The sequence below is a fragment of the Corvus brachyrhynchos genome, unplaced genomic scaffold (genome assembly GCF_000691975.1).
Source record: "Corvus brachyrhynchos isolate BGI_N302 unplaced genomic scaffold, ASM69197v1 scaffold19, whole genome shotgun sequence".
NCBI classification, from domain to species: domain Eukaryota; kingdom Metazoa; phylum Chordata; class Aves; order Passeriformes; family Corvidae; genus Corvus; species Corvus brachyrhynchos.
This window is the reverse complement of record NW_008246061.1, coordinates 1,654,028-1,666,138: the sequence shown is the minus strand read 5'-3', so window position 1 is coordinate 1,666,138 and position 12,111 is coordinate 1,654,028. Positions and strand designations below refer to the sequence as shown.

General features: G+C 59.5%; 1 protein-coding gene across 2 annotated transcripts in view; it reads left to right on the top strand.

Annotated features, from left to right (window-relative positions):
• NOS1 (nitric oxide synthase 1) overlaps positions 1-12,111 on the top strand; it is a 47,497-nt gene that overhangs the window by 25,799 nt on the left and 9,587 nt on the right. For both annotated transcript variants that reach the window (XM_008642915.2, XM_008642914.2), the window contains exons 13-27: positions 978-1,122; positions 1,471-1,575; positions 1,934-1,992; positions 4,593-4,709; positions 4,899-5,073; positions 5,423-5,561; positions 6,264-6,342; positions 6,787-6,980; positions 7,465-7,634; positions 7,850-8,060; positions 9,336-9,423; positions 9,698-9,819; positions 10,006-10,154; positions 10,843-11,037; positions 11,818-11,936. In XM_008642915.2, coding sequence (XP_008641137.2) covers positions 978-1,122; positions 1,471-1,575; positions 1,934-1,992; positions 4,593-4,709; positions 4,899-5,073; positions 5,423-5,561; positions 6,264-6,342; positions 6,787-6,980; positions 7,465-7,634; positions 7,850-8,060; positions 9,336-9,423; positions 9,698-9,819; positions 10,006-10,154; positions 10,843-11,037; positions 11,818-11,936 — 2,067 coding nt within the window. The remainder of the gene's footprint in view (positions 1-977; positions 1,123-1,470; positions 1,576-1,933; positions 1,993-4,592; positions 4,710-4,898; positions 5,074-5,422; positions 5,562-6,263; positions 6,343-6,786; positions 6,981-7,464; positions 7,635-7,849; positions 8,061-9,335; positions 9,424-9,697; positions 9,820-10,005; positions 10,155-10,842; positions 11,038-11,817; positions 11,937-12,111) is intronic.

Genomic DNA, 12,111 nt, shown 5'->3' with positions numbered 1-12,111 from the left:
AGAGTGAAGGGAGCAGCCCTTCCTCTTGCAGAGGCCACAGAGATGCTCGGTACTCCCTCAGCCTTCCAAAAATTGCCTCCTTTTCCCTGTTGCAACATCAGCCTAAATCCAGACCTGATGGAGTTCTGCCTTTCTGGTGGCCTGTTTAGGAAAAATGAAGATGTTCTGCATGCAAGGAAAAACGGTGTTGAAGTGATTATGAATGTCCCTAAAATGACAAACCCACAACCCTTGTCCCCATCACGGCGCTCCCACTGGTGCCACCGACAGGGAATCAGCGTTCCTGGTGCTGCATCACCCCGGCCAGGAGCAGAGAGAGGCTGCTGACCTCGCTGGGCTGCTGTCAGAGCTGAGCATGTGGGGAAAACTGGAGGAGAAGCAGCCAGTCACGGCTTCAGGCTGGGGGGAACAGCCAGCTGGGCACAGCCGTGCCAAGGCTCGGGTAAAGGTGGCACCCCCCGGCCTCGGGAGAGCTGCTCCTGCCAGGGGACTTCACGGTGTCACCGCAGTGCGAACCACAGGCACCGAGACAGCTCAGTGTGACCTCGGTGTCCCCGGGCTCTGGGGGATGTGTGGAGCAGGACTGGCCAGGGCGGCTCCTGCAGAGCCCAGCTGGGTTTAAGGGATGGAGGAGCTGCTGTTCCTCCTGGAGCTCCAGCTCTGCTTGGTTCCAGCTTTTCCTTCGGCATTACCTGCCCCGAGTTCTTCTCCTGCTTCTCTGCCCCTGCAGAAATACCACCCCCGTACCTGGTTGAGCATTTTCCTCCTTAAACCCATTTATTTGAGCTCTGTGTGCAATTTCCCTCATCTCCTCTTCCTCTCTGACAAGTCAAGCTCTTCCAGAGCTTTCCAAATTTCCCAAAATTGACGGTGCAGCTTTTTAAGGCAGGCTGTTCTTTTAATAAGGAGTGAAAAGGTCTGGGGTAGAGGCACAGCCAAGGACCAAGCTCTGACTGGGATTTGTTCCTGCTTCCCAGGGCTGTGAAGTTCTCAGCCAAGCTGATGGGCCAAGCCATGGCCAAGAGGGTCAAGGCCACCATCCTGTACGCCACGGAGACGGGGAAGTCCCAGGTCTACGCAAAAACTCTGTGCGAGATCTTCAAACACGCCTTCGATGCCAAGGTATTGCACCAGCTCCCGACTTGTGACGGGCGTGAAATCATGGGTGTTCCAAGGAAATACATGGAAAACAGCTGCCAAGGGCCTTCAGGATGTGACCTTGTGGGTCTGGGTTGGAGCCTGCACAGGGATTCTCCCAGCTGATTTCGTGCAGCCATTGCAGCACCCGTTTGCCCGTGGTCCCTTGGGTGGCAGCTCCAGGGCTGCCCGTGGTCCCTTGGGTGGCAGCTCCAGGGCTGCCCGTGTCCCTCAGGGCTCCAATTCCCACCCTCCCCATGCAGAGATCTCAGGGATGCACTGTTCCCATCCCCAGGAGGCTCCCAGCTCTTTGTAACCTCCCTGTGCTCCCAGGTGATGTCCATGGACGAGTACGACATCGTGCACCTGGAGCACGAGACCATGGTCCTGGTGGTCACCAGCACCTTCGGCAACGGGGACCCCCCTGAGAACGGAGAGGTAGGACAGCAGCGAGGGGTGGCTGCAGCAGGGGACAGCAGTGGCACAGCAGCAGGAACAGCCTCTTTCAGCTCAGACTGAGCTGGAGTGACCCAAACCAGGTCCGGGTGCTGTACCTGCCTCCAGCCTGCCCTGGAGCAGGGACATCTCCTGATTCCCTGCTGGGAGGCAGCCAGTGACCCCCTGCCAGTGTCATGCTGAAGGTGACAGTCCCCTGGCAGGGGGCTGCCACCTCATGCAGCCCTGGGCAGCTGGGAACAGTGAGCAGGGAGCAGAGCCACGGCCCAGGCTGTGCTCGGGGCTTTGTTTCCTGCAAAACCTGGCAAAACTGACGGCCTTTTTTACTCTTTTTCTGTAGAAATTTGGCTGCGCATTGATGGAGATGAAGAATCCCAACTCCAACCTGGAGGAGAGGAAGTAAGAGCACTCCAACCCCTTCCCCTCCCACTCCAAACCGCAGCGTGCAGAACAGGTTCCCTGCCTTCATCCTCTCCCAGGGGAGTGGGAAATCCTTGCAAATATTCAGGAATGGGGCCTGCCTGGAGAGCCAGGGAATGGAGAGGGTGGAGGTCCCAGGAAGGACAAAAGCACAGAGTCAGGGGTGCCTGTGGATCCCTGCTATTCCCTGGGATGGCACCTTAATGCTTCTCTCAAGAGGCAGGAACCTATGGCAAAATAAGTAAAAGTAGGAATTTCCCCCAAGTCATCGATTCTGAGAGCCAGGGCCTGTCCAGGAGACACCAAAATAGTACGAGTTGGAGGTAGAAGGGAGTTCCCAGCCTTGCAGATGTAGGTGGGGGAGGGCTCGAGAACCAGATTTAGCTGCAAGCATGGTGTGAAAAGATTTCCAGGGAAAATAAAAGCCGCGATAATCCTGTGATGTTTGTAACCGGTACCTTGGAGACGGAATCTGGGATTGCAGAAAATCCCCCTTCACGGGAAGATGAGCTTTGAGCATCTCCGTGCGGATCCCCAGGGGGCTGGGAAGGGAGGGCAGTGTGAACAATCGTTTGGGGTCTCCTTTTAGCCGTGAAGGATAAAATATTTCCCTGAACTGGGACACGGCTCCACCCTGGAATGTCTCCTGAGCTACCAACTGGCACAGGGCTGCTCCTTAATTAAGGATGGAGCAGCCCTGGCCGGGGATCCGGGGCGATTCCAGCGCCCTGGCCTGCAGCGGTGTCACGGGGCTGTGGAGCGGTGACAAACACGGCAGGGACCGGCCTGTGGCTCTCTGGAGCTGGCCCTGCTGCAGCCCCAAGTGCTGTCCTGGCCCAGCCGCCGGATGGGTCCCTGCAGGGCTCCCCAGCTGGAAACCCCTCAGGTTCCTGATGGCCTTAGTGGGGACAGTGATGGAGCAGGACGTGCAGGCTGCCCTGGAGGGCTCTGGATGGAGATAGGGGCAGTCCACACGTGGTTCTCACTCCAAGGATCTTCTCCTTGGGTGCTGCCCAGGGCCAGTCAGGAGATTGGAGGAGTTAAAAGCCCCTGAGCTCAGTGCTTGCTGTCCCAGACACCTCGAAGTGTGATTTAAAGGCTGGCAGGAGGTTCTGAGAGCCAGGCAGGGACACCTTCCACCACCCCAGGGTGCTCCAAGCCCTGTCCAGTCTGGCCTTGGGCATTGCCAGGGATCCAGGGGCAGCCACAGCTTCTTTGGGCACCCTGTTTTTGCGATTGCCCCAACCAATATCCAGCACCTTACTAACATCGAGCACGCAAAAGTCCTTTTGCCATGAGAAAAGGAGACCTGGAAGGGACTGTGAGGGGAAGAGGGACAGTGTCAGCCTGGCAAAAGAGACCTGGAGAGAGCAGTTCCTGTCCATGCACCTGCCCACGGACTCCCAGCTCCACCAGGGAGTGCTGAGGCCCCTCAGGGTGGGGTGGCCTCTCCAAACCCCAGTGTCACAGGACCCTGCCAGGGCTCTGCGGCCCCAGCTCTCTGTCCTGAGCCCTGAGGCTGTGCTGGGGTTGATATTTGGCTCCTCACGTCTTACAGTGAGGGTTTTCCAAGGGTTTTCCGAAGCATTCCTAAGCTATTCCTATTCCAGGGCCTGCTGTTCAAATGCAGCCCAGCCTTCAGCAGCCATCCCGCACCACAAGGACCTTCTCATTCCAGAGCAAGCTGCTGCTGCCCCAACGTGGGGAACTGGGGCTTTGTGTCCATCTGATCCAGGGGCTTGTGCTGCCCTGCACAGCACCTGGGCTTGTGGAAAATCCCCCATCACTGGAAGATGAGCTTCGAGCCTCTCCGCGCAGATCCCAGAGGCTGGCGAGGGAGGCCACGTATCCCGGGGTAGCCCAGGGCGAGGGCACGGCCCAGGGACAGCGGAGTGGAGGAGCAGAGGAGCGTGGAGGTGTGGGAAGAGAGGGGGAGGCTGAGGAGCAGAGGTGGCACCAGGGGCTCTGTGCCCCCGGCTGTCACTCGGCTGCGGGGCCGTGCCGGCTGCGGGAGCTGTGCCGTGACTCATGCACACACCACTGCTCACTGCTCTGGCTGTAAATTTAGAAACTCTTGTGTGGAGCAATTTTGGAAGATGGTTCAATTCAGAAAGGCTTCTGCTGTTGTCAGATTTTTTTTTTTTTTTCTCCGCTCCCCTTCCCCCTCCTCATCCCTTCTTCTCTCACTCTGTTTTTTTTTTCTTTATTTCCCACTTCCTGTGAGTGAAAAAAACCCTCAGAATATCTCTTCAGACACACACCCGACCTTGTGTGCTGCCAGGGAAGGACAGGTAGAGCCAAAGGTCCTGGCAGCTCTGCGTCACTGGGGACAAGGTGGTGGCCAGCACCTGGGTCAGCACAGGGGGAGGTGACAAGGACCTCCTGGAGCATTTTTTTTTGGATGCACAGGGGTTGCTGTGGCTTTACCCGGGCAGGGAACGCATTCCCCTGCTCACGGAATGGTGAGCCCTGAGCTCTGGCTCGGTGTCCCCCACATCTGGGTCCCCTCTGAGCACGAAGCCAGGGGAGAGCCGCGCAGGTGACACCAGGGTAACCCTGGGTGCTGTCGCTGCCCACAGGAGCTACAAGGTGCGGTTCAACAGCGTCTCCTCCTACTCGGATGCACGGAAATCCTCCAGCGATGGCCCCGACTCCAGGGACAACTTTGAGAGCACGGGGCCCCTGGCAAACGTCAGGTACAGGGGACAGGGTGGGGGGACAGAGCAGGGGCTGGGGCTGCACAGAGCCTGCTGCTCCCACCTCACCCTGAGGTGTTTTGGCCATGTGCAGACCCCTCCAGGCTGCTGTGGGCGGTGGTGGGACAGGAGGGGACACGCCAGTGTCCCTCGCAGCTGGGCAGCCACAGCCGTGCCCCCTCTCCGCAGGTTCTCCGTGTTCGGGCTGGGCTCCCGCGCTTACCCCCATTTCTGCGCCTTCGCCCGCGCCGTGGACACGCTCCTGGAGGAGCTGGGCGGAGAGAGGATCCTCCGCATGGGAGAGGGGGATGAGCTCTGTGGCCAGGAGGAGTCCTTCAGGACCTGGGCCAAGAAAGTCTTCAAGGTAAGCGGGGGCTGCCCTGGGGCTCCGGGGAGGAGCAGGGGGCAGAAGGGCAGAGTTAGAGCTGGATCTGAACCCAGCCTCCCCTTCCCTGCACCGGGACACTCCAGCACCACCCCAGCCCACAATAAAGAGGTTTCCACATTTTGGCGGAGCTCTGGTTTGTGCTGACCACCCAAAGCCACCAGTGTGTTGAGTTCCTGCGTTATCCCAGATATCAGGGAAGGAGAGCACCACGAGACGTGCCTGTGGTATAGCCCTACAATTCTGGGGACTCCTTCTCCACGAGGGTTGGGACAAGGGGGGTCAGCGGGGGTCAGGGAGGTGCCTGAGGGCCTGGTGCGTGCTGCAGGCAGCGTGTGACGTGTTCTGCGTGGGGGACGACGTCAACATCGAGAAAGCCAACAACTCCCTCATCAGCAACGACCGCAGCTGGAAGAGGAGCAAGTTCCGCCTGACCTACGTGGCCGAGGCCCCGGAGCTCACACAAGGTACAGGCGGGCTCACCTGGAGGGCTCTGGCCGTGGGGCAGATGGGCAAGACACAGGGGCAAAGGGGCCAAACCCCCTTTTTTGTCTCTGTTAAATTCCCAGCATTTCAGCCCCACCTTTCCCCCCGTCCCAGGCCCAAGGAGTTGCCTGTGACGGTCCCAGGCCCCTCTGGCCGGTCCCTGTCTGTGTCTGTAACAGAGATGTTTGGATAGGACCTGCTCTCCCTCCTCCTGACCCCGTTTTGTGAAGCGAGGAGCTGGAAACTTGGGATCTTTCCAAGCTTATTTTGTCCAATGCTGCTCCATGGAGCATTGCAGAGCAAAGGCAGGTCCGGCCCATGGACACCTGGCCCCTCAGCACGGCTCCTGCAGCGCAGGATCTGCCGCACCGGCTCAGCTCTTCCCAAATCCAGACGCTTTGCTGCCAGCCAGGTGGCACTGGCAGCGAGAGGAGCCTGTGGGCAACGTGAGGCCACAGCCCTGAGTCTCATGGGGGTGGTTTCGGGGTCCTCCTTGATCACTACAAAAAGGGACCCGTGCTTGGTTCTCCCTGGGCGTTTCTGATCCCTCGGGCTGGCAGGAGGGAGGTCAAACCCCTGTGGTCAGCTCTGGTCTGAAGGGCTGAACCCACAATGATCCTACAAAAGCCAGAAGCGTTGGCCGTGCTCCGCTGAACTCCTTCCCCGGCTCTTTTCCTCCTCAGGACTGTACAGCATCCACAAAAAACGCGTCTATGCAGCCCGGCTCCTCACGCGCCAGAACCTGCAGAGCCCCAAGTCCAGGTAGGAGATGCCGCTCTCCCGGGAGCTGAAGCCACACAGGGTGCACTCAAAACAGTCCTACAAACGGCCCTTGAGCCCCGGATGCTCCATGGGATCCGCTTTTGGGCAAATCACGACTGGAAGCCACTGGAGGGTGTTCCCGGCCTCCATGCACGGTGAAATCCCTGCTGGTGCCTCCCTCAGCCTGTGGGGAGCTGGCTGGCGCGGCAGCAAAGGATGGATAAAATGGCTGTGCAGGAGGTTAAACTGGTTTTTCCCCTTTTAAAAAGGGGGGTGAGTCAGGGGGTGCTGCAGTGTCCCTTCTCCCTGCTGTGACCTTGGTGACATGGCCACCACAGCTTGGACGCGCCACCACCGCTGCCCAGCGCACCCAGCCAGGGCTCAGCGATTCCCTGAAGAGTTCCCCCAAACCTCTTTTTCCTGCTTTTCCTCCTTCCCCTGCAGCCGCCTGACGATTTTCCTGCGCCTGCACACCAACGGGCACCAGGAGCTGCAGTACCTGCCCGGGGACCACCTGGGCGTGTTCCCAGGGAACCACGAGGACTTGGTCAATGCCCTCATAGACAGGCTTGAAGATGCCCCTCCGGCCAACCAGCTGGTGAAGGTGGAGCTGCTGGAGGAGAGGAACACGGCTCTAGGTAACCAGGGAGTGCCCGTGGCCTCTCTCCTCCTTTCCCAGCTCCTGAAGTTCTTGTAGCTCCTCAGGGAGAAATCCCCAGGGGGGATAATTTTCCGTCTCCCTGCCATGTTGGCCCAGATTGGGAGCACCTCTTTCATCCCTGCTCTGCCCAGAGCCATTGCTCGTCTGCACTTGGGAGGTGGAGCAGGGGTTTGAAGGGTGGGCAGGGTGCTGGGGGAGATACTCCATGGAAAAATTAGAGGTGTTTATGTTCCCTTAGAAAGGGCAATGTCTAGGACTGGGAGGAAGAGCAAATGGATCTTGGGGGGCCATCCCAACACCATATTTCCAGGATAAGTCCGATTCCCTACTGCCACACGCGGTGTAACCGGAGATGGAAAACCCTAATCCAGTGTCTCCAGGGGGGAGGAAAACCAGGATGTGCCCACCTCGGCCCTGCTGCTCAGCTGATGCCAGGCTTGTGCTGGATTCCCTCCTGGCAGGTGTCATCAGCAACTGGACAGACGAGAACCGTGTCCCACCCTGCACCATCTTCCAGGCCTTCACGTACTACCTGGACATCACCACCCCTCCCACGCCGCTGCTGCTGCAGCAGTTCGCTCTGCTGGCCACCAGTGACAAGGAGAAGAAACGTCTGCAGGTCCTCAGCAAGGTAAAGAGCCCCAGGTTCTGCGAGGCCCTGGGGACAATCACAGCCCCAGCCAGGGCCTTTTCATCCCACACCGTGTTAGGCTGAGTCCCTACCCCTGAGCAGGGCTGGGGGTGCCTTCACCGCCACCCAGCTTTGCCATGGACCTGGTGGGATACCACTCGAGGCACCTGGAAAAGGTGGATCCTGCAGCTCTCTCCTCCCTCCCTCTTTCCCAGGGCTTGCAGGAGTACGAGGAGTGGAAGTGGTCCAAGAACCCCACGATTGTGGAGGTGCTGGAGGAGTTCCCCTCAGTGCAGATGCCCTCCACGCTGCTGCTCACCCAGCTCCCCCTCCTCCAGCCTCGCTACTACTCCATCAGCTCGTCCCCGGAGATGTACCCAGGAGAGGTCCACCTCACCGTGGCCGTGGTGTCCTACCGCACCCGAGGTACCGTGCCGGGGTCGGCGCTCTGGGGAAAAGCAGCAGCAGCAGCACAGGGGCAACCCCACAGAATCTCCAGCAGGGAGATGATGATATTTGAAAGCCTTTAACCAGATTCCCTCAAACCAGGGCACTGCTGTCCCATGTTGTGGAGAGTGGCAGTGCCAGAGATGTCACTTGTGGGGCAGGTACAGAATCCAAACTCCATGCGGGATTCTGTTTGCCCACCCCAAAATCCACATTCCCGGGAGCCAAACCTCTGCAGTGGTGCAAGGACTGATGTGTCCAAGCATGGCCATGGTGGAGATGGACACAGCACGGTGTGTCCAAGCACGGTCATGGTGGAGATGGACACAGCGCAGTGTGTCCAAGCAGATGGACACAGCACTGGTGTGTCTGAACACGGTCATGGTGGAGATGGACACAGCGCAGTGTGTCCAAGCAGATGGACACAGCACTGGTGTGTCTGAACACGGTCATGGTGGAGATGGACACAGCGCAGTGTGTCCAAGCAGATGGACACAGCACTGGTGTGTCTGAACACGGTCATGGTGGAGATGGACACAGCGCAGTGTGTCCAAGCAGATGGACACAGCACTGGTGTGTCTGAACACGGTCATGGTGGAGATGGACACAGCACTGGTGTGTCCAAACACGGTCGTGGTGGAGATGGACACAGCACTGGTGTGTCCAAGCATGGCCATGGTGGAGATGGACACAGTCCTGGCACGCTGCAGGACACAGGGAGGACAGAGGAGCTGCCATGGAGGGTTTGGGTCAGGGAGCATCACGATGCTGCTCCTGCCAAAAAGGTCCAAAGGAGAGCTGGGTGCTCCCTAAGGATTGTGGGGGTCCAGCTATGGCAGGCTTGGGTCCTGGGTAGCTCCACAGAGGGATCCAAGCACCAAACTCTGCCACGTTCCTGGAGAATGGATGCTGAGATGGGAGGACAGAGGAGCTGCCATGGAGGGTTTGGGTCAGGGAGCATCACGATGCTGCTCCTGCCAAAAAGGTCCAAAGGAGAGCTGGGTGCTCCCTAAGGATTGTGGGGGTCCAGCTATGGCAGGCGTGGGTCCTGGGTAGCTCCACAGAGGGATCCAAGCACCAAACTCTGCCACATTCCTGGAGAATGGATGCTGAGATATGGAATGTTTCAGGGAGGGGTTCACGCAGGATGTAGCAGGGAGGTAGCAGGGAGGGCTTTAGGAAGGAAAAGGCTTTAGGAAGAAAAAAGTCCTTGGGCAATGTGCCATGGACAGACCTACTTCCCTCCCTTCCCAGATGGAGAAGGACCCATCCACCACGGAGTCTGCTCCTCGTGGCTCAATCGGATCCAGACAGATGAAGTGGTGCCCTGCTTTGTACGAGGGTGAGTGGCCCACACAGGGCCAGGGCTGAGGAAGAGGGCATGAGGCCCCTTGCAGCATGAGTGCTCTGCCCTCAGGTGTTGTCACAGTGGGAGAGAACAGGGCTGGGTTTGTGAGCAAATGGTTCCCCTCTGGGAGAAATTCCACACGAAAACATCACATCCTGGGATTTCACCTCATTTTCTCCCCTCCCTCTCCGGGAGGTGGCTCAGCTGGCTGCAGGCAGAGTTGGGGGAACACCCAGCTTGTGTTTAACTGGATCTCTGATGCATGCAGGGCGCCCGGGTTCCACCTGCCCCAGGACCCCCAGGTGCCCTGCATCCTCATCGGCCCCGGCACCGGCATCGCCCCTTTCCGCAGCTTCTGGCAGCAGCGGCTCTTCGACATCCAGCACAAAGGTGGGGCCCTCCTGCTCCTCCCCTCCAAGAGATTTTGGGAACCCTGGGCTTGGGGTGGAGGGAGGGGGGTCCCATCCTGCCAGGGGTGTCCCAGCGGATCTGCTGGCGGGTCTGGAGGGCGGTGGCTTGTGGGAATCAGGTATTGGGGTGCTCTCCAGCTGACTGCTGTCCCCATCCCGTCCCCAGGGCTGAAGCCTTGTCCCATGGTCCTGGTGTTCGGCTGCCGGCAGTCCAGGATCGACCACATCTACAAGGAGGAGACGCTCTTTGCCAAAACCCAAGGTGTCTTCAGAGAGCTGTACACGGCCTATTCCCGGGAACCGGACAAACCAAAGGTGGGCACAGCCCCGGGAACGCCAGGCAGCGCTGGGTGCCCACGGGGAGCCAGCAGGGTGTGGAGATTCCTTGGCACAGCCGTGGTCACTCACCCCCAGGGCACATAAATGTGCAGGGCTGTCCCTTCCCAGTGATCAGCATTCCCAGGGTGTGTCCCCATCCTGGTGCCAACCTGAATGTGTGCCCAGGCTGCTTGGGAAGGGAAGGGAAGGGAAGGGAAGGGAAGGGAAGGGAAGGGAAGGGAAGGGAGGGGAAGGGAAGGGAAGGGAAGGGAAGGGAAGGGAAGGGAAGGGAAGGGCAGGGAAGGAAACGGGGCGCGGGCCTGCGGGGAACGCCGGCCGCACATTAAACACCCCCCGGCTGCGGCAGCGAGGGAAGGGAAGGGAAGGGAAGGGAAGGGAAGGGAAGCTGTCACCCAGTGGGGTGGCCCAGAGCCAGTGCAAATCCCTGCCCCAAATCCCCGCTGGGACCTGAACAGGCCTGGCAGACATGGTGCAGGTGTGCCCATGCAAGAGCAGAATGATGCTTCACCGCTGTCCCCATCTCCTTTTTGTCACTGTGGGTGCTGCGAGGCACAGCCATGTCCCCCAAAGAGGGGTCACCTCTCCCTGCTGCCCCAGGGCGGGACAGGGCTGAGAAACCGGAGCTAATCCCAGCTCCCTCCTCCTCCTCCTCCTGGTCTCTCAGAAATACGTGCAGGACGTGTTGCAGGAGCAGCTGGCCCAGACGGTGTTCAAAGCGCTGAAGGAGCAGGGAGGCCACATCTACGTGTGCGGGGATGTCACCATGGCCGGGGACGTCCTGAAGGCCGTGCAGCGCATCGTGCGGCAGCAGGGCCAGCTGTCGGCAGAGGAGGCTGGAGCCTTCCTCAGCAAGCTGCGGGTGAGTGGCGTGTGCAGCGTGACACGGCCGCCACCTGCGTGTGCCCCGCCGGCACCTCCTGCCACGGGCACTGCACCTGCTGCCTCCTCCCGCCCGGAGAGGTGACGGCTGCACCCAGCCAGGCTCGGGAGGGTGACACTCCGGAGGTTTGCGTGCGCAGAGAGGTCACTCTGCTCCCGTGAGGAGCGTGCTGAGCGCTGGTGCAGCGCTGCTGGGCACCCCCGGCACGGCTCGTTCGCCCTGCAGAGTCCCTCCGTCAAAAATCGGATTTGTCAGGGCGTTTTGTGGGTTCCCTCTCCGAAGGTCTCTGTCTGTGTGCCCCTGGCCAAGCACAGATGGTGCAGCTGAAGCTTAAATGAGCTCAGTTTGGGACACAGGCCCGGGGAGGGATGCTGGAACAGCTCTGCTTCTCCCCAGGAGGAGAACTCAGCACCATTCCCATGGGATTACCCTTTCTGAACCATGTTCCCAATTCCATCCAGGCCCCACGGGAGCCCAGAGCCACTGGTTGTCCACAAACTGCCTTTGGGCTGCTCGTGCCCCTGCCAAGCTGGGAATTTCCAGCAGCTGAGGGGGTCTAACACACGGAGCAGCTCCACTGTGCCCCGGAGTGTGACCTTGGCAAGGCCATTCCACCTCCTCCGTCCCACCCGTGACAGACCCCAAACCCTTCTCCGTGCATTTGGTGCCTCCCCACCACACGGGGTTTTGCTGGGGCCGCCACCAACCGCTCACAAATTCCTATTTTCCCCTGTGCCCCTCTGCCACCCTCTCTCCCAGGATGACAGCCGGTACCACGAGGATATTTTCGGAGTCACCCTGCGCACGTACGAGGTGACAAACCGCCTTAGATCCGAGTCCATCGCGTTCATCGAGGAGAGCAAAAAAGACACGGATGAGTGAGCGGACGGGTTTATTTTAACCCCTGCAGTCGCCTCGTGGGCTGAGGGATGGGGAAAGGGTGGGAAAGGGTGGGAAAGGGTGGGAAAGGGTGGGAAAGGGAGCTTTAACTTTTGTGCACATGTGGTCCTTAGAGCAGAGGCTGAGGAAGGATTTTTGCTCTCGAAGCATCTG